At 42.3% G+C, this 24,260-nt stretch overlaps 3 protein-coding genes across 3 annotated transcripts; 1 reads left to right on the top strand and 2 right to left on the bottom strand.

Moving 5' to 3' along the window:
* The first annotated feature begins 4,062 nt into the window (after nucleotides 1–4,062).
* kdelr3 (KDEL endoplasmic reticulum protein retention receptor 3) lies at nucleotides 4,063–8,434 on the top strand. The gene is made up of 5 exons (XM_012825737.3): nucleotides 4,063–4,567; nucleotides 5,017–5,117; nucleotides 5,590–5,748; nucleotides 6,483–6,735; nucleotides 6,828–8,434. The coding sequence occupies exons 1-5, from the start codon at nucleotides 4,477–4,479 to the stop codon at nucleotides 6,869–6,871; spliced, it is 648 nt and encodes a 215-aa protein (XP_012681191.1). The 5' UTR covers nucleotides 4,063–4,476; the 3' UTR covers nucleotides 6,872–8,434.
* Nucleotides 8,435–8,515: 81 nt separating this feature from the next.
* LOC116221523 (GTPase IMAP family member 7-like) lies at nucleotides 8,516–10,548 on the bottom strand. The gene is made up of 2 exons (XM_031572444.2): nucleotides 10,465–10,548; nucleotides 8,516–10,119 (listed from the first exon to the last, which is right to left on the bottom strand). Exons 1-2 carry the CDS (start codon nucleotides 10,496–10,498, stop codon nucleotides 9,086–9,088), a joined length of 1,068 nt encoding a protein of 355 aa, XP_031428304.1. The 5' UTR covers nucleotides 10,499–10,548; the 3' UTR covers nucleotides 8,516–9,085.
* A 1,049-nt stretch (nucleotides 10,549–11,597) lies between these two features.
* On the bottom strand, nucleotides 11,598–22,769 carry LOC105898585 (ankyrin repeat and fibronectin type-III domain-containing protein 1-like). Its single transcript, XM_031572433.2, has 19 exons — nucleotides 22,438–22,769; nucleotides 22,268–22,360; nucleotides 20,872–21,121; nucleotides 20,363–20,609; nucleotides 19,875–20,075; nucleotides 19,520–19,633; nucleotides 19,162–19,259; nucleotides 18,861–18,951; nucleotides 18,182–18,289; nucleotides 16,494–16,593; nucleotides 16,138–16,267; nucleotides 15,853–15,972; nucleotides 15,423–15,644; nucleotides 14,868–15,034; nucleotides 14,522–14,684; nucleotides 13,881–14,043; nucleotides 13,268–13,434; nucleotides 12,744–12,972; nucleotides 11,598–12,547 (listed from the first exon to the last, which is right to left on the bottom strand). The coding sequence occupies exons 3-19, from the start codon at nucleotides 21,076–21,078 to the stop codon at nucleotides 11,598–11,600; spliced, it is 3,477 nt and encodes a 1,158-aa protein (XP_031428293.1). The 5' UTR covers nucleotides 21,079–21,121; nucleotides 22,268–22,360; nucleotides 22,438–22,769.
* Between the last annotated feature and the right edge of the window lie 1,491 nt (nucleotides 22,770–24,260).

Below are 24,260 nucleotides of genomic sequence, written 5' to 3'. Positions count from 1 at the left end.
ATTATTCCTGTAGAAGCATGATTGTTTACAACTCTCATGAACAGAGATAGAAAGAGAGGAAGAGATAGACTGACAGACAGAAAGACAGACAGCAATAACAGGCGAGTAAGCAGAGGCACAACCGGTTTCCTCTGCACCAGCAGTGTGTGTCTGTCTGTCTGTCTGTCTGTCTGTATGGCCAGAGGACAGGCAGGTGGAAAAGCTCAAAGAAAATTGAGAGCTGCAGAAAAAAATCCCATAGTTCCTGAATTTAAAAATATATACATGCTGTTCAAAACAGCAGCACTGATGCAGCCATGAAGTGTTAGAAGCACTGGCCCGTGAGGTCCATGACCCTAAGGAGGCGGAGAAGAGTGGGATTCGTTAGAGTTCATTCTGTATTTATAGCCAGTTATCATCCCTGCATGCCAGATTAGTTCCAACAACCTTCTGACAAGGGTTTGCCAGGTGGTACCTCCCTCTCTTTTGAGCTATGTATTTGTATTAATCTCATCTTTTTATTTGTCTTTCTTCCGCAGTCTGTCTCTTTCAATTCACGTCCACTGCCTTTCTCTCTTATCTCTCCTCATCGTACCTGCAGAGATTGGGCTTGGTATGAACTTGGTCTTTGTGCTCGTCCATGTTGGCATCATCTGCTCTTTAGTCACAATGCAAATAGCCAACTTCCTGCACATTTCCAGTACTCTTCACAATGTTTTTAGTAACTTATCAACAAGTTTAATTTGTGGGTTATAGACCAAACTATGGTATCCTGTATTTCAAACATTCACATATACAGATACACCTGTTTGCTGTAACTGTACGCTGTCCTAATGACAAGTCATCTCACCGCTTTTTTAGAGGTACCAGACTTTCACAGAGACTTAGCCATCATTAGGATATCCACATTAAGATTTTCCATCGAGTCAGGGGAACAAGGCTGGTGACTTGCGACAGTGAGGGGGACTGGAGGGAGTGGATTATGGCACTGCAGGGCAGCGCACCAAAACCAGCCGAGTGGGCGGGGGCAGCGGTGCCACGGGCAGGGCAGTGGAGGGGTGGCTTTACTGGTGAATCAGGACCTTAAGAGGATTGTTGGGTTAGTCAGCGGAAGGGAGATGGGTATAAAGGCACAAGCAGGGAGGCAAAGAGTGTGCAAAAGTGCCATTTACAGGAGCAGGAATCTGAGATGTCAGCCGGATGTGATTATTCACACAGTGAACCTTAACACTGAACATATCAACATCTTTACACCCATAAAGCAGTGGGATATAAATTAGTTTAATGGGAACAAATATCTATATAAGTCTAAACATACATTTGATCTCCAGTTCTATGCAGAGGCAAAACTGATGATAACTAAATACTGATGAAAAATCACCAAGTCAGCCTAGTGCATCATCTTTATAAAGACATGACTGTTACAGGAGGGCGAAATCAAATCAAACCTACACAGGACACTGTAAATGCAGTGGTCGTGTAAACACTGCCATCTAGTGTTCAGCATCAATCCTCACAGTCAAACACCTCTCTAGTGGCTAATGGGTGATTTATAACGAGGTGATTGCCTCTTTTATTGCAGTTGCAATACAGTACAGTAAAAATAGGTTAATGTACATTGACTCAATTAATAATTGAATAGAAAAATATTGATAAATAGCATCTGACTTTGTGATTGAATACAAAATATTGTTACATTGTGCTATATCACATTGGATCACAATTGATTTTATCAACAGATAAACTAGGATAACAAATGAAAATCTATTCAACTAATAATTGAATAATTAGAGATCCATACCCTACCCCGAAAACTTGTAAGGGTGATTTATGCAATGAGTGTTAGCTATATTCACCTGGTTGTTCAAAGGTGCAATATGCACAGGCTTTCAGTGTCAAAACAAATACGTCTGGACCCATAATAATTATATACTCTGCAGCCATGATTAAAAACATTCTGGTTCATTACATATCCTGTTTCTCTATTTTAGTTATTTAATTGCATTCATAACAGGTACTGTATTGTCAGCTGTGGTCATTGCAGATGTGATATTATTTTTGATAAAATGTTTCTTGGTTTCAACTGTTGTGCAAAGTAAAGAAATAAGTAATGTCAGACATTTCTTGAGCTGAAAACAGAGGTCCGACCATAAGTGGTCACATTTGAACACAGTTGCATGACAGCATATCTGTTTGTGTAGCGAAGTGAGGTGAATACTGTGCAGTGCACACTGTGCTGGATGTTAGATTAACAGATGTAATTGTGAATAGCTGCTGCTCCTTAGGCTGTTCAATAGCTCAGAAATGACTTCATAGATTAAAATCTGATTTTCTGGAGATAACCAAAAGTGTCCCCCAGGGTTCCATCCTGGGACCTATTTTGACTCGGACATTCACGCAAAAAATACACCTCTATGCTGATGACACTGTCACACATGCTCCCTCCATAATATCGACAGCACAAGAGCTTCAGACTGCATTAGTCATTACAAACTGCCCTGCTTAGTTTAAAACGGGTCTAAAATGCTCAGAAAACAAAGTTCATGGTCCTTTCAAAAGCTTGCTTACAGTTGCTTGATGATTTTAGCATTTTTACACTTGATGGTAAATCCTTGGAAAGCGTGTCCTCTTACAAGTATTTGGGAATATGATCAATGGATATAAATCTAATTTGAGATCTGTCTGCAGATTAGTCCAAGGCGCATAGTCAGAAAATGCAGTTCCCCCAGACCACAAGCTTTTATTTAATAAACATATTGCTAATCTAGTTAGGAGGCTCAAAGTGAAAATAAGTTTTTATTTTAGAAATACATTTTGTTTTACTTTTAAAGCTAAGAAAAAAACTTGTGTACTTATATGGTACATGCATGCAGCCTCCTCCATTTTACGGAGCCTTGATTCAGTGTACCATGCCTCGATACGTGTTATTACAAATACAACGTCTCTTACTCACCATCGAATTCTTTATGATTTGATGGGCTGGGCATCACTGACCACTTGTAGACAACAGCACTGGTATATTTTTATCTATAAGGCAATAAACTTCCAGCTTACCTCTGTACCCTTCTCGGCCCCAGCTTGTGCACTTACCAGCTGCTTTTCCAGTTGGTGGCTATTTAGTGTGCCCTGGGTTTTAAAGCAGCAATACGGTGTTCTGTTCCGAAACTAGTAAGCTAACTACCTAAAAGGCATGCAAAAACCTTGCAAACACCACCAACAGCACAGATGACACTGATAGAAGCTTGCCAACACACTAACTGGTGTCTTTTGGCAGTATAGCTGGCAATGGCATGCGTTTGAAAGCTTTTCTTCCATTTTTGCAGGGTGTTTCAGCCCGTTACACAGAACTACATATCTTGGATGGCTAGTGGGGAAGACACATGTGTTTATCTGTCTTTCACATGACCATATGCTATCAAAAATTATTTGAGGATGGTACTAAAACTAATTGCCTATAAAACCATACCTCAAAAAGTGTCAAATTGTTGCATAGTGTTACTTTAACAGATCTGGGGGAACTGCATTTTCTGACTATGCGCCTTGGACTAATCTGCAGAAAGATCTCAAATTAGATTTATATCCATTGATCATAAATAATGTGGTGAATGAGACATGGCCTCAATGAGGCCATTGAGTTTAAATTGAGTCAAATTAGTTTTTTTGCTGTGTATTTTTTGTATATCGTATTTTCTGTTGTAAATGTTTTTTATGCATGTTACGAGTTTGAACAGCTGCTATTTTGACCAGGTTTTCTTGTAAAAGAGACTTTTGATACTAAAGGTGACTTTGTTAATGAAAGGTAAGAAAGAGAACAGAATACCTTAGTCTGGAAAAAATCCACATTGAATGGTGGCCACAGTGTTATTTTTTTAATAGCCCAAGGGTTAGACTGGTCAACTCTGGCTCCATCACTCCAACTCTGGCTCTGGTCAACCTACAGAATTTCACCAGAACATCTATAGAAGTCGGCAAAATAATGCTTTCAACAACGTAGAAGTTAGATTTTCAAATGCTCAGTGAAAATGTTAAGCCAACCGGGTAGGTACTAGGACCTACAGATGAGAGGCCACATGATTAATCTTCCCCTTTAAATATTACAGCGGCATTTACGTCGGCCAATTGGATGCATGCACGCCCACGGATCTTCCCCGGCGACCCTGTAGCCACGTCACCCAGTCCCACAACTTCGGAAGTGTAGCGGAAACTCACTTGCTGCAGAGGAATACAGACCCGATACCAACAACTCTGGTGCAAAACAGCAATTTAAGGAGTATTGGATAGTCCTGGAGCAAAGACAGTGAAGTCAGCACAGTACAGCACTGTGATACCAACTTGGAAAAGAGAGAGCTTTTTGATTTATCGGTCTGTCTACTACGGGCAGAGGCCTTTTTTTTTCTTGGATTCTGCAACACTTGTGTATTACCAGAGATACCGACGCTGGTGGCGTGTCATTCTAGTGTTAAAATTATCTGTTAAAGGACTAACCTATCCGTCAAAATGAACATTTTCCGTCTCGCCGGTGACGTGTCACATCTTGTGGCAATCATCATATTGTTTATGAAGATATGGAGGTCAAAATCATGTGCAGGTATGTAGGCTAGTCTATGAAAGCAGTTTAGTCAATGTTTAGACTGTTTGATTGTATGGCTGTATCAATAGGCTAGATCATATTGATAGAACATATTAATAGCGTAAAGTAAGATTATGTGAATCCTGCAGATTACGTGCACAACTTTCATCTTAACTTTTTCACAATGACTGTATTATAGACCTAAGCCTTGTGTATTAAAATAGCCTTCTAGATAAATACTTTGTTGGCCAAACGTTACATTTTGGACAGCTATTTGCTCTACCTCTCCTCGCTACGTGGCACTGAAGCCTTCCTAGATGTGATGAGACATGTTCAGAGTCAGCTGTCTTCCTGCTATACGGAATGACTTGAGAATTCCTTCCAATAAACTCTAACTTTGCCATTTCCTTAAAGGGCCCTACCCAACAAACACCTTTAAAACCACATAACATTTTCTCATTTTGCAGGGATTTCTGGGAAGTCTCAGATGCTATTTGCATTGGTCTTCACCACAAGATACCTAGACCTTTTCACGAGCTTCATCTCCATCTACAACACTGTTATGAAGGTGAGACCAACACTCATAATAATTGAGATTACTTTTTTTTTTTTTTTTGGAGGGGGGGGGGGATTATGATATTTTTAGGATGGTCAAACAGCACCAGTAACCAAAACACTGATATCACTGATGTGGTGACAATCATTTATGATACTCCACATTATTTGTGAACCTGACGAATAAGAAACATACCCCTAGAAATGTCATAATTATGCAAAAATGAGGAAACTTTTCGAAAGCTAAGTAAGAGTAAGTAAAGTGGTAAAGTAAAGTTATAGCATTAGCAAATAAGCTGAAAACCAAGCTCAACACCCCTCTCTCGCCCTGCTCCACCCTGCTTCTGACAATTCTGATACATGGACTGGATTTTATTCTGGATTCTGCAAAGGAATTATTTAGATCTATAATGACTTCAGATGTGTGCTGTAGTTCCTGTTGAAGCAATGCATCTTCCCCTCCTCTGTGTTCTGTTTTTGAACAGGTGGTGTTCCTCTCTCTAGCCTATGCCACCGTGTACCTGATCTACATGCACATCCGCAGCACCTACGATTCTGAGAGCGATACCTTCCGGGTGGAATTCCTCCTGGTTCCTGTGGCTGGACTCTCCTTCCTGGAGAACTACGCCTTCACCCCTCTGGAGGTAAGAGGGATGCTTTATTTCCAAACTGCTGCATGTCTCCGTGGAAACAGCTCTATTTGGAACAGGCTGCCTCAAACAAAGCCACAGAGTCAGAGAGCTAGAAAGTCATTACTCAGCAGTTTATGCCATTTAGGGGCTTCAGTTCACTATTTGTAATCAATCAACTGGTCAGTTAAGTACAGGGTTAAGTGCAGATTTCCCTAATGCCTACTATGACCTGTTTTGTCTTTGTATGTATTTGCGACACCCAGGCTTGCCTAAACCTTTTTGAGACACAGTCATTAACTCTGGCTTATAGTAGTGCCAGACTCAAATACTTTCTTCAAAAGGAATGCTGTGTCTCTCAGCCAGACTCTGATACTTTCTTCTAGAAGAATGTTGAGTTTCTCTGTAAACTTTTTTCTGTTGTAGAATCTTTAGTACATCGTGCAGCCTAATGCAACTGTATTTCATCTGTCCATTCGTTTAAAACTATCCCGTTCCTTTTTTAACTTTGCTTCTATAGCTCACTGAAGAAATATTGGAAATTCTACCTGCTCTCTACCAGTATTAGCTTTTATACCTATAGTGACATACACCTAGTGTGTTGTGTGATACAATACGTAGGCTTAGATGTAGCCAGCCAGCCCTGTTGGTGTCAGTGATGTGACGATGGTTCTCCAGCCTCTGTGTTACCTCTCATCTGCCTTTGTCTGATGCTTCCTGTTTCACCTTGGCTCATCATTATCATTCAGATCCTTTGGACCTTCTCTATCTACTTGGAGTCTGTGGCCATCTTACCTCAGCTGTTCATGATCACCAAGACTGGTGAGGCGGAGTCCATAACCACACACTACCTGTTCTTCTTGGGCTTGTACCGTGCCCTTTACCTGGCCAACTGGGTGTGGCGCTACCACACTGAGGGATTCTTTGACCAAATTGCCGTGGTGTCCGGAGTGGTGCAGACAATTTTCTACTGTGACTTCTTCTATCTCTATGTCACCAGGGGTAAGTTAATGGAAGACTTTGTCAGAATAATAATTCAGGGTTGTCGTTTTGATATTTTCCTAAATACTTTGTCCTCTTCCTTTTCCATCCAGTTCTCAGAGGTAGTGGAAAGATGTCTCTGCCAATGCCAGTGTGAAGTGTGCACAAACAGGACACCACCCATCTTAGGTACACCAGCCTTTATTCATTCACTCCCTTGGGATCATCACCTGGATGGACCACATCATTGATTTGAAGAAAGTTTGGATCCAATTCAACCATCATCTAATTGCAGCTTCTAAAATACTTAATGTGAACACTCTGTTGTCCAGCATTGGATATTTCTTATCCAGCCCTTATTGATATATTCTTTTGTATTTAAAATAAATAAAACTATGATCATTGGGCTAAAAGGGATCAGTAAGCTTACCTTAAGAAATGAATTGCGAGTTCCTCATACCTATCTTAAACCCTTGTAAAAAGGGCTGTAACTAGTGCCATTTTGATATTCTCATTAGTCTGTGTATGATTCAGGTGTACTTTAAGGATGTTCTAGTCAACCTAGAGAGATTCTGTACATGAGTGGATTTGTAATGTTTAAGGACCATCAGTTTCTCTCTGTTTTGTTTCCCTTTGACCCTTGACCCCCTTCACACTCACTATGAAAGTATGATGTCTTTAATTTTTTCCATTTGGTACCAGGCTTAATTGATAGCAGTCCGCTGAGAGGGATGGTGGATCCCTTTTTTTTGGTTGAGCTGCCTCATGACATGAAGTATGGCCTGCATTTGGATAGGTTTAAGTGATGGCTTGGCGATAAATGAAAATGCCATTCCCATTCTACTCAACCGCTTGTCATTAGGCACCCATCACAGTTTGACTTAGCAGGGCAGCACTAAAAGAGGGACTGCAGGCAAAATGTAAAAAACCTGAAAGTACTGGCCACTATTCACCTCCACAGAATAGAAGAAGAATTTTGCGCTTGAAAAAGAGACCATCTGCTTTCTAAGTCCTTTAGTGTTCCCCAGAACAAGTACTATAAAAATACTGGTACCTACATGGGATGTGTACATAAATTATGACATCATTTGAATTTCGTTATGCCATGTGAAGCTCTGGATGTGTCTTCCACTCTTTTTTTTTGTCTTAATAACTTTTTATGTAAAATGTTCTTTCACATGTCTTTTTAATTACACCCATGTGTTTGGTGTATGTGTAAGTTTGTAGAATATCTCCAAGTATTCGCTTAGCATAAAAGGTACTTAGCAACAAAGCCAGGGGGGTTTATGGCCCATACAACCCACAGAACAGAAGATCCAAAAAGTTATGTGGATACACAATTTCTTTCTCGTGCCTTGTGTAATGAAAATGTCAGAGAAGCACAACGATCTGGGAAATCTCACACAAACACACACTTCTCACATAAACACACACTTCTCAGTTTTGCTAAGCCAAAGATCATCTTCCTTGAAACACATAACTTCAGTGCTGATATGTAATCTCATATTTAGCGTAGGAGAACAATCTTGGACCGAAATTACGTTTTGATTATAACACTCCATATGATGGTACAACCCATTACTAATTCTGATATTTGGAATGGTAAAGATGTACTGTTCAAACGATTCTTTCTCCCAGTGCAATGGAAATTAAGCCTTTTTTGGAAGATTTTGTATCTAGCTTTTATAAAGTGTCAATAAAGGTTGTCTGATTAAACACATCCTCAATTGGTGTTCCAGTGATAAGGGTTGATTTGTTTGTGAGAATGCTACCAGGACAATGAGTGATGGTCTGGAGGACACTAATACATTTATTATATGTAGTACTTGCATGTAGTCATGTGGTTTGTTTACAAATATTTGCCACATTTGACCTTTTTCCACATTGGTCTGTTTTAGTAATGAACACTATGTCACACACACACAGAACACATATGCCTTGTCTGAAACCGGACTGAAGTCACTGTTGATCACAAACCATGTCAGTGTTAACATGTCAGTCATCCTCTATGCCTGAAGCTCTTGATCTACATGAGAAGCAAGAAGAGCTTTACAGTTACATACGGTGCCTATACAGCAAAGATGAGTGATGGATCTTAAAGGAAAGCAGCAACTACAATCAAAATAAAAGAAATCTGTGTACATTAAGGTTTTGCTAATGATACACCACAGCAACAACTCTCCTGGTGTGCATGTTCTCACTGTATGGGCACTGTCTACCATAATGTAAGACATGACGAAGAACCTTTTGTAGTGACTACTTAGACAGTACATAGTGATGAATCTACTTAGACAATATAGTGCTGAATCAAATCTGCTGAAGGTGTATCTACTGAAGCGGCAAAGCCATCTTTGTAAAGAGGATCTTGGTCTCAGTGCAGGAATGTTTTGCGGTGCTTGTACAGCACTTTGCTCCCTTCCCTCACGGCTCCTCCTACCACCTTAGCAGCGGATGTGATTGACAGTGGTGTGGAGGCCAGGGCCGTTGCCCTCTTCACCACCTTCCCCTTCTTCAGCTTTATTCCATCTTGCGCCTCCCCTTTCTCCATCAGCCCGGCGCCCTCCGCTGCCCCCTTCCCCATGGCAGTCAGCAGCTCACCCCAGAATAGCTTCTCTGCTTTCTTTCTGGCCTCCTCTTCCTCCCTTCTCTTCCTCTCCTCCATCCTCCGGTCTCCCTCTGCGTCTCTTCCTCGAACTGCCACTGCTGACTGCAAGTTCTGCTCGGACTCCTGCTTTCCCATGATCCTCTCCTGTGCCTCTTGGATGGCACGCTCAGCCTCCTGGTACATCTCATTGGTGTAACAGCTACCACCATTCTCCTCAACGGTCTTATCAATCTTGCGAAGCAGCTCTAAAACCTGGGCACGGCCATCACCAGTGGATTTTGAGTTGTCAAAGACATGGTTACCTCCCTTGCAGCTGCCAACAAAGTCTGAAAGCTCTTTGCTCTTGCTCAGAAACTCCACTATGGATTTACCTTTCAGCTGATCCCCCCAGGTGAAAAGAACCATTGTGTGTCTGAATGCATCTGGCCCAAAGGTGGCGGAGATCCACTTTAGAGTGTGCTGCTCTTCCTGGGTGAATCTCCCAGGCTGGAGCACCAGCAGAAACATGTGGGGTCCTGGGGAGGAGAGGAGGATGCATCGCCCCACCTCAGTTGTCACTTCTTGGGGGGAGAAACGCGTGTCAAAGAACCCTGGGGTGTCAATCACAACCAGGCGTCTTCCGGAAACAACTTCACTAACTCTCTCACACTGGCTTGTGATAGACTCTGGGGAGATGTCAGCTCGGAATGCCTCCCTACCCAGGATGGTGTTTCCAGAGCTGCTTTTCCCAGAGCCCGTCCTGCCCAGAAGAACTAACCTCAGGTCATGGGGGGAGGGCTCAGCTGCAGGAGGATCTGGTGCTGAAACAGATGCACGGCATGAGTGAGAGATCTCTGTCAATATACAGATATTTCGTTTTTATTGTTACCCTGATGTAATATAAGCCGAGTGAAGAAAATGAATGAAGAATTATGGTGGGGAAATGACAAATGTTGTTGCTTGCCTATCCCAGCACATCAACGGTATTTCTAATTAGTAGATAAGAGTATCTTTTCAGCTGAGGCAAGTTTTTTTTTACCAAGCTACACACAGTATGTATATTCCTTTAGACTCCCATCCCTTGATTTTTAATGGCTGCTTTTGGGATGGAAAGAATGTCAAATAGTACGGTAACAGGAAACAGGAAAGCGGTTGTTGGTACCTACCAGTAAGCGATGCTTCTGGGTCCTGAGACGCCATGCTCTAAAAACATTTAAAAGGTACTCTGGATGACACGGCAGTTTGGGTGATGACGCTGCAGTATGGAGTCTTCAACAGAACGACCTCATCTTCTTCTCGGACAGAGATGCTGCGCGGTTATGTTTCAGACTTACCGTGAATATTTATAACGGTTAGTGATTTGGAAAGAAGAATTGGGAAGCGTAGGACCGCTGACCAAGTGCACAAGCGTCTACATTGAAGACGTCTTGTGTGCTGCAGAATAAAAGTTGCCACTGTGTACAACATCCGTAGGCTACAATGTTGTGACTGAGGTGAGTTACAATGTGGACGTGGATTATCATGTTGGCAGTAGTATACAACTCACTTCAGACTTCAGACAGAAAGCAAAAAGAACACTCCTTTGAAATATAACAATATTGCATATTATCTTTATTTTTTCGAAAGAAATTAAAGAAACCACTGTTTCATTACTTTAAATGCGGTCTCCTTGACCGATGATGCATTTTATTTAGCATCCCCCCCCAGGACATTTACCTAGTGAACTAACCAGTACTGCTACGTAAACCTATAGGCTACCCATGTTATTCCATATACGCGTAATTGCTCTAAGGTGCACTGTGCAGCCTTTTTATGCAAATCAACCCAACTCAATATCTATATCGTGAAAGTCATACTTATATATTTCTGAACTATCAAACTCGGACGAAACAGTTAAGTAGATTAAACCTGTTTCTTTACCTTGGCAATTTGCGTCAATTGGCATTGGAATGTTTTTTCGAGTGTTTGGTTGTCCCTAAACCCCTTCGAGAATCTGAGGTGGATGGTTTGAGATGCATGATTATATTAATGATACTACTGATACAGCATGTGATTAGGATGGAACTGAGATTGACAATGATTGAGATTCCTTACAACATCATTAGTATACTGTATTTCCACTGCTAGGAAACCAACCAGAGCAAGCACCTCAAAGGCCCACCACTGATCCCCTGAGCTACAGAGGCCTTTTATTCTCATAAATTCTATTTAAACTAAACCATTAATACCTCAAAATAGGCTACAGACCCACCCTCCTGACAAATTGAATTAGTTATTCTACTAGTGTAGAAAGCTACCGTCAGGACTGCTGGTCAGCAGGGGTCACCCATGCCACCACACTCCTTACAGGCATAATATTCCCTCTACTGGAAGCCTCTGTAATAATGCTCTCCCCACTCAGCCCAGGGCTCTGATTTACAGTCTGCCCGCAGCAGGAGGAGGACGGTGAGAGGGAGGGTGGGAGGAAACCCATCGAGGGTCCCTCTATAGCCCAGAGCTTGGTACCTTCATGGAATTCACAGAGCTCATCAGAAAAACCCAAGGGAGTTGCCTGATCAAATAAAGGTTGATTATGTTCCAAACTGATGTCTGCGGCGGCTGGACCGCAGCTGCTGAGGAGGCTGGCTGTGCACTCTGCCCCCAGCACACAGAAGTCATCAGGACCCACTGGAGGGTCCAGCCCGCCGAAGCCTAACAGCGTCTCGCCACACAGGTCTAGCTTGTCCAACATGTGCAGCATGTCTCCCGCCACCACAGCCTCCTTCCCTCCAACGCCCTCTTCATGCAGAGAACACGGATGAAGAAGGTCAGGCTCCTGGAGGCAGGGCACTGTGTGCGTCTCCTCGGGGATGGGAGGCAGGAGCGGAGCACTAATCACCCCACAGAATATGTCTGGCTGAGGCATGCCAAGGTACTCTGTCTGAGGCATGCCAAGGTACTCTGTCTGAGGCATGCCAAGGTACTCTGGCTGAGGCATGCCAAGGTACTCTGGCTGAGGCATGCCAAGGTACTCTGGCTGAGGCATGCCAAGGTACTCTGTCTGAGGCATGCCAAGGTACTCTGGCTGAGGCATGCCAAGGTACTCTGGCTGAGGCAGGCTTAGGTACTCTGGGAAGGACTGGACCTCTTCAGTAGGGACTCCCAGTTCATATGCCTCAGGAGAGGGCAGGACGTTCTCCAAGTCTGACAGGATTTCTCCTGACATAGTGATATCATGGCTGACTGGATCCAAGGAACTGTTCATACCCTCTGAAAGACAAAGATTAAATGACACTAGAAGATGAAGGCCTGGGTACATTTTAAACTATTTCTACAGTTTCAATAAAGTAGAATTGTAGACAAATGACACATTATGTATTCAAAAACTGAGAATCAGGATACATAGATATTGATTTGAAATAAAAAAAATGAATGTTGTTTTTGAGCATTAAAATGTCTGGGTTACCTGTGGCTGCTTGTGGATTGAGCATGTGAGGAGGCAAGACTGCCCCCAGCAGTAACATGGTAACATCCCCTCTCTCCCCTTCTCCACTGGCATCCAGGGAGGATGGTGGAGGCTGCCCACCCATGACCAACCCCAGAGGCACTGCCCCTGGACTGGTGCCACGCTTGGCTCGAACACATTGCATTACATCCATGATCCATCTCGCTTCACGCCACACTACCTCCAGGCTCTAAAGATGAACGGACAAGGTGGGATTTGAATGACATTTTGAATTAGAGTGTGCTTTTTCTCCCTCTATAAGGTGATAAAGTTACACAATTTGGTAAAAGGGTTTAATGAAATCTATATACAATGAGATGAATGAGAACGACAAATAGGGCTTATATAAAAAAGACTGTTTTGTTTGTTTGTTCAATGCTGGTTTTGTGCCAACCTATAGACATATTAAGCCATATAAGCAGTGAAAACCTGTAAACATGTTATTGACCAGTATCTGTTAACGCTGTGCCTGCTAGATATCTGACCTTTGAGAGCTGGGTGATGTGGCCAACTCGCTCCCTGGCCTCCATGACCTCTTTGCTGTCCAGCGCTTCCCGCAAAGCCTGCTGGGACAGGTAGGCATCCAGCTCTAGCCTCAGCCAGGCCTGACAGTACTGAGACAGGAAGCCTCGTGCATACGCCCAGAAGTGCACTGGGAAACATGATTAGTCCTGTTAGTAATGTCTGAGGGGCCCATATGTTAAATGTGAGTGTTAAGTGTTAAATGTTAAGTGTGTTACTTTGCATAACAGAAACAGTCAAATAAGCTCAATTTATGTGAAATCTACCTTACGCATAATGTGTACATGTTCACTGGAACTCAAACTGAACTTGACTTTAAAAGTGTCAAATGTAGGGAAAAGTCTGATTCCCTTTAGTTTGACCGGAACAGCATGTGTAATGGGCTGCAGTGCTGTCACTGACCAGATGAGCAGCCAAAGCAGGAATGTGCTTGAGTACACCCTGCAAGTTATTAGTAATTCTAATGTTTTTAGTTCATATAGGTGAAAAATATATACAATATGTGATTCTGGTTGTCTTCCAATGGACCATAAGCTAGACCCTGTGTATACAGAGCTACTGTTCTGATGAGTTTACCCAGCTCAAAGATCTGCAAAGGCATGGTAATCCCAGCGTCTTGGGCGCCCTCTAGTGGCCAGTAACTGGCACTGAACTCCTCACTGGGAGGCAGCAGAAGCAGCACAGAGAGCTGGTCCCCAAACTGAAGCAGCTCCTGTGTGTACACCCGGTACTGATAGGCCTGGAGGGGCAAAAGAAAGAGAAAATGCAAGACTTTGAGGTTTTGGACTAATGGTTTATATTCCACATAATATCATTTGTGGTATGCGTACAGTTTTTGTTTTGCACAAAATGTATTTTTGGATGGAGATTTCAACAGCAGTCTTGAACTGCACACTCGTACTATAAGGTGTTGGACTGTGCATATAGCACAAACAAATTCCATACCCACTTTGTTATGTCACAAATATACAGTATGAACCTGGTAACCTATGTGTAAAAGAAGAAATATTATATTTAAATATTATTATTGCAATCAATTATATATATAGATTTAATTTGATTACAAATAGTGTCTAAAAGTTTTTTTGGTTGATGACAAGCCCAGCTTCAGATCCAAGCTGCACCTATCAATGTAGAACCTTCAGGGGCTTTCAATCAGTGCGGGGGGAAAAACGACAAAAAAAAAACCTCAGTTTGTGTGTGTACATGGAGTTTACCCTGTAGAGGGGGATGTTGAGTCGCGTCAGCAGGTTAGTGATGGCGGATCTCAGTGAGTGCACAAACTCCTCCAACCCAGAGCTGTCGTTCACAGAGTCATCGTCCCTGTCTGTGCTGACACCTGGGGGTGCTGTGTGCTGCTGCAGCCACCCCCACTCCTCCCTGAAATAAAGTAGATCAGTTAGCTCATCACACAGACAACTGGGATCAAATTAAGTTCCTAAGCGATAAAAACTCTTTGTCTGACTTAATCTTAATCTTAAACTAAATTTAATCAGTATCCGTATCAAGTTGGCATCATTCATGACACAGAAGCATACAGTAGGTAACCATATTTAGCGTTACCTGGAGACGTGGGGGTTGTTCCGCACCCTTGCATGGCAGAGCAGGTTGGGCAGCCTCTGAGGCACCAGCACCCGCAGCTGCTCCACAGAGCTGCACAGTTTCAGGATCCCCACATAGAGGCCAGGCTGGGCCTGCTGCATGCTACGCCTGTGGTAGGTCAACTTCTCCTGGGGCGGAAAGACTTTTACACTTACATTCATTCATTCATTCAAACATGGCTAGCAGTGTGCTTCATCAACACTGAGGGTATTTGTGTGACTCCTATTTGGGTTTGTGGAGAATTGTTATTAAACACACAGTTGGTCTACAGAGACTTTAACCTTGACCTTAACCCCATAGATTATCTAAGGCTCTAAACAAACATGATGTCAAAGTCACACTTAACCTACATTTCAGACAATGGCTGCCTACAAAAACAGACACAAACAGTGTTATGCAATATTGTGTCCAAGTGTTGTGCATACCTCACTCTACCCCACAAAAAGTATGTAGTTTAGGTGGCATAGTGAAGCATTCAGTCTCGTGTGTTGGGATGAGACTCCATCTCTTGCTCACCTTGAGTTGCTCCGTGAGGGTGTCCATTGCTGTAGGCTCAGGCAGCAGAGGGGTGTGGCTGCGGCTCTTCTCCAGCCGGGACATGGGCACCCAGCGGAGGGGAGGGTCCGGAGGATGGCTGTGCGGCGAGCATTCTCTCAGGGTGACCAGCAGCACGTTGCCCTGCCTGTCCTTCAGAGGCTCAAAGTAGACCTGGCCCAGGTCGTCTGTGCCCAGGGAAGACTGCAGAGGAAAGAGGAAGGGTTTAAGTGAGTGTGGGTAAGAGGTTGTATGTGAAGGGTCAATAGGTCAGTGGTGAGAAGAGTAAGACCAAATAGGACCAAAACAAAGTGATTTGGTGGGATGACTCCACTACTAGCAACAGAAATGAAAACAACAGGATGCACCCTGACATATTTATAAGCCTCTCAGTGCCATCACGCCCTCTCACCTGCAGCTGTGCGACCGCTCGCAGGATGTTGAGTCTGTTCTGGAGGAGGGATGAGGAGGAGGAGAGGGAGGAGCTCAGGGCCTGCCGAAGCCAAGGCACCTGCTGCCAAGCGCAGGACAACTGTGTGTGTGTGTGTGTGTGTGTGTGTGTGTGTGTAGGGGGGATATGTATGTGTGTGAGAGAAAAGACAACATGAATATATACTGTAAACATACATACATGTAGGAAAGTATAAATCTATTAAATAAAGAAAAAAGAAAATATGAAGAATATGAGAATGAGCACCTTGGAAAACCAGAGAAAGTCCTGAATGATGGAGGTGGAGCAGCATTGGATCTCCACTAATGGAAATTGATCATCTGCCGTGACCAGGAAGTTGTCCTTGTAGTAAAATATTGTTGCCAGGTACACACCCCTTAGAAAGAAAATAACACGTTTTGTTTTTTTCACATTAACTATGTTTATCATAACACAACAACATACAATTACAACTCAAATAAAGAACACCAACTTAATTAAAACTTGCTGGAGTAAGCAGCACTATTGACAAATCCTGAAACACTGAAAATCAATGGGCTAGTTGAAAGTGTCTGCACAACTCAAACTCAGGCATCACACCAATTCTAACATGGCCGTCTCACCTCTGCAGTAAACGCACAAACTTGGTGGCTGACTGGAAGAGCTGCTTGAACCCGCGGGACACAGACAGCCGCTTGGAGGAACCCCGCTGGTGGCCATTTTCTATGACATCACAGAAGAAGGTGAAGGTGGGGTTGAGGGAGTGATTAGTGGGAAGATTGGACAGAGCAAGCTCCTGTGTTTAGCCAGATTGTCATTTGACAACAACTGTCCACAAACAGAAATAAAAAATAAATTTGTTCCCAGCATGATTTAAATGCCAACATGAGGGACGATGAATGATGACTACAGGATCCTAATGTGTGTGTAAACAACAGGGAAGTATATTTTTTCAATAGTGGTGAGATCTTATCAAGCTGACCACAGAAAGATGAGTAGCTCCCTTACTTTGATGTACTTACCAAGGTTATTATAGTTTTCCATATTCAAATTAATTTTGATATTATGTCTGTATTCAATTTCAATTTCTGTTTAGTTTTAGTTCGTTTCATCTGTTGTTTCATTAGTTTCAGTTAAGTATGTATTTCATTAACTCTTTTCTATTTATTTTGTAGTTTTATAATAGTTTCAGTTTTGGTTTTAGTAATTTCAGTTGAATACATCAACATTTTGAGGCCAAACTTAACTAAGATAGGCAACATAGGCTACATTTGTTTCAGACTGAAAGCCTGTTAAAAGGGCAATCTGGGATTTGTTTTTGGTTTTGCGAAAGGTTGTTGATATTTGTGCCTCTAATACACATAAAAGGCAAAAACACTATAAACCATTTACTTTAGACAAACAATATGATATGGGTTTTCACGATCAATCCTTGCAGTGTAGTTAACTAAAAGCAAACTCATATATGAATTTACAGCTTGTCTCGCTCCATTCTTTCCATGGATAATGTGTATTCCCGTCAATGTTAACTTTGAAGGTGAACTTTAAGATTTCTATGCCACAGATGCTGTTACCTGAATTTGCCATGCTTTTGTTTGTACCACTTTCACTATTAAATTAGAAAAAGTCCCGTACAGGACTCACATGGCTCCTGCCTGACATATCTGACTTCTTCAATGGAAGAATAACTACTACTACCGTACTTCCACTAGTTAGCGAGTGTATCTGACATGCTATATCCTCAATCTTAAAGTCAAACACACACTTATCTCAACTAAGCACATTCATTTGTAAACCACAAAAATGATCCCATACTGTACACAGAATGGATACCAGCGCCTTCAACGGATACAACATCTTTGCCTTATTTTCTTCTTTTATTTTTGTTTTTTAGCAATCATTATTTGTTTCATTTAGTTTTAGTTTTACATTTTTTTTGTTCTTTTATTTCAGTTTACAAAAATGTCTTAAAACTATTTGTTTTCATCTTAGGTATAGGTTTAGTTTTAGTTTATGATAATAACATTGGTATTTACTTCTTTTAGATACACTTATTTTTCTATTTAATAACTACAATACTTTCTCAAACAGTGTGATGTACTTAGTTATTCTTTTGAATCTTTAGAAAGTTTAGTATTGCTTAATGATGGCAATTCTTTCTCTTTTAAACAAACTTATTATAAAGCATCTAACACTGCAGTGAATAGGATGGCTGTTGAGTACACTGTGGCGTACCTATGCAGTATCCCCTGTAGTGTGGCTCTGTGGCGTACCTATGCAGTATCCCCTGTAGTGTGGCTCTGTGGCGTACCTATGCAGTATCCCCTGTAGTGTGGCTCTCTGATCTGCTCCAGGATCCTCTTCACTTCAGGCTCCTGCTTCCAGTTCCGCACCCGTACCCCGCTACACTCCAGCCAGCCTGAAGGGGGAGACACACTCAACACAATTATGAAAAGAAGTCTGATTTGGGATTTTTGTACATTAAGTGTAAGCATTCTAAACAGTTGCCCTGATCTGTTATATTAGAAGTCAGATAATTCTTATTATTCTGTGGTCCAAAAACTACATACCTCATACTTTAAAGAGAAGAAGGGTTAATTTCCCTGTACTAACCCTGATAATAGCTCCTGCTAGCTTATAGTATTATCACTAACATATGGTAACTAAGGGGTAACGGCTATGCCACCGTAATCATAGAAAGTATACCAGAAATGGAAGGGTTAACCAGTTATTAAGCAGAGGTCTACATAATAGTAGCAAAGGCCAAAATGTTCTGTCCCACTGATAGGCCATGGTGACAAGAGACGAAGTGGAACTAGGAGGACTTGGAGGTATAAAAAATGATGCACTGGATAATTGTTTCACACACTTAATGAAATGGCTCCCTTCTGTTTGCATGCTGTAAATAAAGGGTGCACCTCTCATCAAACTTCGGGACTCCTGACTTTCTACGACAAGAGATACAACAAAGTGGTGCAGCTATAACTCACTGGATGGAACAGCACCGGCTGGACTGGTGGTCTGGGGTGGGCCCCATCCTCTCACGTTGTAGGCACTCACTCTCACGTGATATGGCACGCCCTGAGACACAAGGCAAGTGGTCGATTTATTTATAAAGTTCTCATTGACAGCCATGTCTTGAGTAACCGAGGTAAGTGGTTAAATATCAGTCTCTCTTTTTGTACAGACCATAGGATGTATTGCACCTGAGACTTTGACAAATTAATTTTTACAGTCCCAAACCACATACTATACTCTGCTGAGAGAGTGAGGCTGTATCTGTGATCTTACAGTGGTCAGTCCAGTGACGTTAAAGACGGGGCTCTTAATGTTGGTGACAAAGCCAACTCCACACATGGGCTGGAATGTCTCTGATGTGCTCCACTCCACTGGGGATGGATGAGAATTAAAAAAGAAAGATCATGAGGGTATTGGTCCAATTTAATTTTCAATTAGGATTGACGGACTGACTCTCTTTCAACCATAAAGCAGATCTGCACACAGGGATTTATATTTGCATTAAATCTATTATACATTGCATTTATTTATATGTTATATGTTTACATTTATATCTAGACATTATATTTCTTAAGATCCTGAGAATAAAACAAGAAACAGCGTTAGACTGCACATGTAGAGGTATGCTCACCTCTGTAGCGAGTGATCAGTCCAGCGTTCATGCCAGTTGGCTCTCTGACTGACACTGAAAGTGACGAGGCACTGGTCACCTGCAAGACAGCACTACTGGGAGGGCCAGGAAGAACTGAGAGGACAGGAGAAACACACACACACACACACACACACTTTTCATTAGAAATATCAAAAAGACACCTAATAATCCACATCTACCATTCAGCAGAACTTTGGAAATTCTTACTTTTTAAAGGCTATTTCAAATCAAACATCACATAACTCATGTGGTCCTATTTCTGATGCATGGACACATTCTCAGTACAGAATCAAACGGGCCCTATTCCTGATCGTGGCCCTGTGCTCCCTCCAACCTGTGAGATGTAAGCTCTCCTTCATCTTGCAGTACAGCTGATGCCGGAGGGTCCAGAGGTGGAGCTGCCGCTGGGCACTGGCCTGCAGCTGGACCCCTGCCTTGGCCCGGCTCAGCACCACCCTCCTGTGTTCCTCCACCCTCCGCCCTGCCAGCGCCACCAGGGCATCCAGCTTCAGAGCCCACTCTGATGGCCGACTCACTGAGGAGAGAGAGAGAGAGAGAGAGAGAGAGAGCAGGACAGATGGGTTGAAAGTATATCAAGTTGGCTATTCAAACATGAGGCAATAAATTACTAAATAATAACTGATTCAACACATTTAGCTGAGATTCTGCTAGCAATGCTGAGTTGCTGAGCTCATGTGCACTCAGGGAAAACAAATGGCAGGTCTACCACAATCTGCTCAATCCATAATTATTATCTGTGACAATAATCACTTGTCATTCTGTGACATAGGAATATCAATAACACAAACACCTGATACTCACAGTATGGATTATGTCGAGCCCCTGCCTTAATGAGCACCTGTAGCAGAGGAGAATTGTGGGTAAGCATGGCCACATCAAAGGGCACCAGGCCGTGTTCGCTCATGCTGTTCACTCCCCTCTCCCGCTCCTTCTCCCACTTTCCTCTCTGCTCAGGCTTCTCTCCTCCCCCACATGCTCTATCCCTGGACAACAGGCTCTGAACAGCCAGGGTGTCCTCGCTCTCCACAGCCTCCCATAGAGTTGTGTACTGAGAACAGGAAACAGACAGAGACAGCGTGGATCGAACAAGCACTAGGAACGAGCCATAGCGACAGTCAAATTGTTCATTTTGTAAATGTCAGCTCAAAGCATAGCCATCAAAATCTCAGGGGTGGAAATTGTAGCGTCACAGCTAATAGCCAATCATTTGGGAAAACAGTGTCATCTCTGTCATGTCTTACAACCTACTCATCTGAAAGTGAGAACTTTATAAAATGCTTCTATTAAAAACAAAATATAATAGATCTTACAAAACAGACCCAACAGGAAAGTTGGGTGTCCTTGTTGGGTCTGACAGTGGATGAGGCCCTGCACTGGTGTTTGGTGGTGTCTGCGTCCCCATCCGTTAACAACTCGCCACCCCTGAGCCTGACAGAGAGGCTCCTGTAGATCCGTTTTGGGGAGACTGGTCCCAGAGACTTCCTCCTCTGCGGGTACTCTTTTGTCGTCATAGACATGCCAACCAATGGCAAAGTTTGAGCGCTGGATGTCCGTTGTGCTCTGGTTATGGAAATAGAGGGAGGAACGATAAGAAAAAGAAGGTGCAAAACAGAACGCTTGACCCTAAGGCATGGCTACAGGAATGGCCAGGAGCTGAGGAGCAGATGGAGGAAAACAGGATGAGAGATACATTCAAATGTGAGAGAAACAGCAGAACACAGGGCAGTTGCACAAGGAGGCAAAAAGACAGCCATCACTCTTATGACATATGCTTGACATGGTATGGGAATCTTGTGTAGAAATGATGGACAAGTAAAGACGACAAAAATGGGAATTGCATGAAAAATGTACCTTACTGTACAAGTCCAGCGCACACAACTGTTGTTTAGACTAATGCGCAGAAAATCCTAAATGAAATTATTTTATGAAAACTAAAGTCCCAGGTTCCCGTGTGAAAACAGTTGCAATGCTCTCATAATTTTCTTCTTCTCTTTCTCTTTCTTTTCTGGCAGTTCAGTTTGGTCCCCCTAGATTTCCTGGTCAGGTGCATTACCGTCACCTCTCTTCATGTGTCTGTCATCACTGCCATTTCACTCTGCTCACACTGAGACGGCTGTCTCTGAGGAGAACACTGACACTGTGGCTTTGTCTCTCTTGTATCTCTCTCAAAGAAGAATAAACTCAGTCTCTGTTAACATGTTCTCCTGGCAGACCCACATAGTCTAGTACCACTCTTGTACCACTTCCACCCACCCAGAGCTCGGAAATGCCTCTCCTCTCATAAACCTGACATACTCAAGGTGACAGTCCATTATGTTTTGCACTTTTGCTTGTTCCAGCTCCTGTGTACAATATTGTTTAGCATGAGTGTGTGAGGTTCTTTCTATTGTTTGTGACATGTGTGCGTATTGCGTAATTAAGTTATTATCTAGGCACAGGCGTTTACCCTAAGCTTGTGTGTTATATTTTAATATCCGTAATGTTAAAATCATGCGTATATTTTTCCAAGAGCGAAAACCTTTAGCTAAACCTATATTGAGTTAACTCAATTCGCAGCGTTAAAACGATAAAATAGGCTACTTCAGGTTTTAAACCAATTGGTAGAGTCCCTCATCTACCAATTCAAATCCGACAACATGTCAATAAGACACACAGATCTTCAACGAATGTACCTCAATTTTAATGTCAAGTGTTGGCAAAACTTACTCTTTGTGCTAACCTCTTCTTCGGAAGTCCGTGGAGCTCGTGGTGAGTGCAGTAGGCTGTAGGTCCAAGTGGTTTCCTTCTGGTTAACTCCAACTTCCAGTGAAAAGAAACGTTCAGTGCAGCTCAAAGACAACGTCAACTGTGGACTAGTGTCTGTAGGTAAACTTTACCTGAAAGATGCGATGACACTGTGGGAAGAACACCGCCCGCCCCCTCGTCCCCCTCTCTCAAAGTTTTGCGAAGCCAAAATGGGGCTGGTGAAGATAGCCTACAGTGGCAGGTGCGATTACTTTATTACAACAAGAGACAATTTTATTACATTTAGCCTGGATGTTGTCTTGTAAGACATCGTACTTTCCCTATGTCTTCAATAAAAGTTACAATACAAAACAATACAAATGTCCTACTGGAAAAACAAAAAACGACCGTTGTGTGTACATCAACACTTCTGTGCAGACTTGCTCAGCAAAAGATGCTGTTATGCACGGGCCATCGGTGGACCCTGTGTGAAGGCTAAATCGTGTAGACAACAGGAAGTGGTTTTAGGTCATAGGGGGGCTTCACGGGCAGCTCTGTAGGCCCATTTTGCTGTCATATTTACCAAAAATGGTTTCGTCAAAAATGCTGATATGCTTGTGGAAAGCCTGTGTGTGTGTGTGTGTGTGTGTGTGACAGAAAAAGATAAAGAGATAATGAGAGAGAGAGAGAGAGAGAGAGAGAGAGAGAGAGATCATTTACAAGTGTTGGCTGAAATGCAAAGTTGATGTTTGTGGCAGAATCGCCCCCACACTTTTCTGTCTCTATCTCCGGTTAGCAGTAGATCATACATATGAATATGAGGGTTTGTTGTCATAGATGAAATTAATGTCATAAAAGAAACCAACACAATTGTGTTGTTTTGCAATCATAAAATACATCCAGTAGAAGTATTGATTGTCAGTATGTGCAGAAATGAAATGCAGAAATGATGAAGTAACAATGAGATGTTAGGGTTTTTATGTCATGACAGTCCACCATGTTTAACTTTGTTTTCATAATGGCTGAGGTTCCTTAGGCTATTGCACTAACTTATTAACCAGTGCACACTGCACAAACTTTGATGAATGCTTACTATTTAGTAAATATGTAGTAATATTAAGAGGGTTAGAAATAAATCAGCATAACACAACTAGTTCTCTTGCTGAAGACTTGTTATCCTGTGTCATAGAGGTATGTAAATTAGGCAACTGATGTTTAGAAGACAGCTGAAGGACAGATATATAGTAGAAATGTATTTGTAAAGAAGAGTATTTGTTTATTATCTATAGCAAACAGGAGAGATAGCGTGCTCTTGTATTTGTAATCTAATGGAACTCAGCTTGTTCGGTGTATGATGTAACATCATCTGAATAGGATGGACCATATCTCTTCCAATACAGTCCAAGACAAATGAAATCATCCACAAAAGACTGTCTGACATGATTATTTATCCATACCACCAAGAAGACGACCAAAATGATGCCGGCGTGTCTTCTGCATATGAGGACTGTCTGGAAGAGTTCATCCCCTCCCACGAGGATATGGGATATACATAAACATTGCAGAGGATGAGGATCCAGGCCTAAGTACTTCACCTTCTGCATCATGGCCCTCTGAAGAAGAGGAAGACAAGTAAGAAACCCAGGTAAGTATTAACGGGAACCAGCTCAACTGCACTTCTATGTACGTTTTTATATTATTTACTGAAGTAGTAAGTAAGAAAATCTCATCTTTTCCATTGATGTTGAGGGGGAAAAAAACATGCTCACTCTCATACATGTCCATCACTCGCATTGCCTCACAAAAATTCTAGGCCTAGCATTTTTTTTTAAACATTTGTATTGATTATAATATGAATATAAAAATGCAACTAATGCAATAGTAATATAAGGGAATAAGGGATTTTTATTACATACTTGATTATTTGTTAAATAAATGCAGTGATCCAGAGCCCCATTTGACATTTCTTTGGTGT

This window comes from Clupea harengus, chromosome 1 (genome assembly GCF_900700415.2).
Source record: "Clupea harengus chromosome 1, Ch_v2.0.2, whole genome shotgun sequence".
NCBI classification, from domain to species: domain Eukaryota; kingdom Metazoa; phylum Chordata; class Actinopteri; order Clupeiformes; family Clupeidae; genus Clupea; species Clupea harengus.
This window is presented reverse-complemented; position numbering and strand designations above follow the sequence as displayed.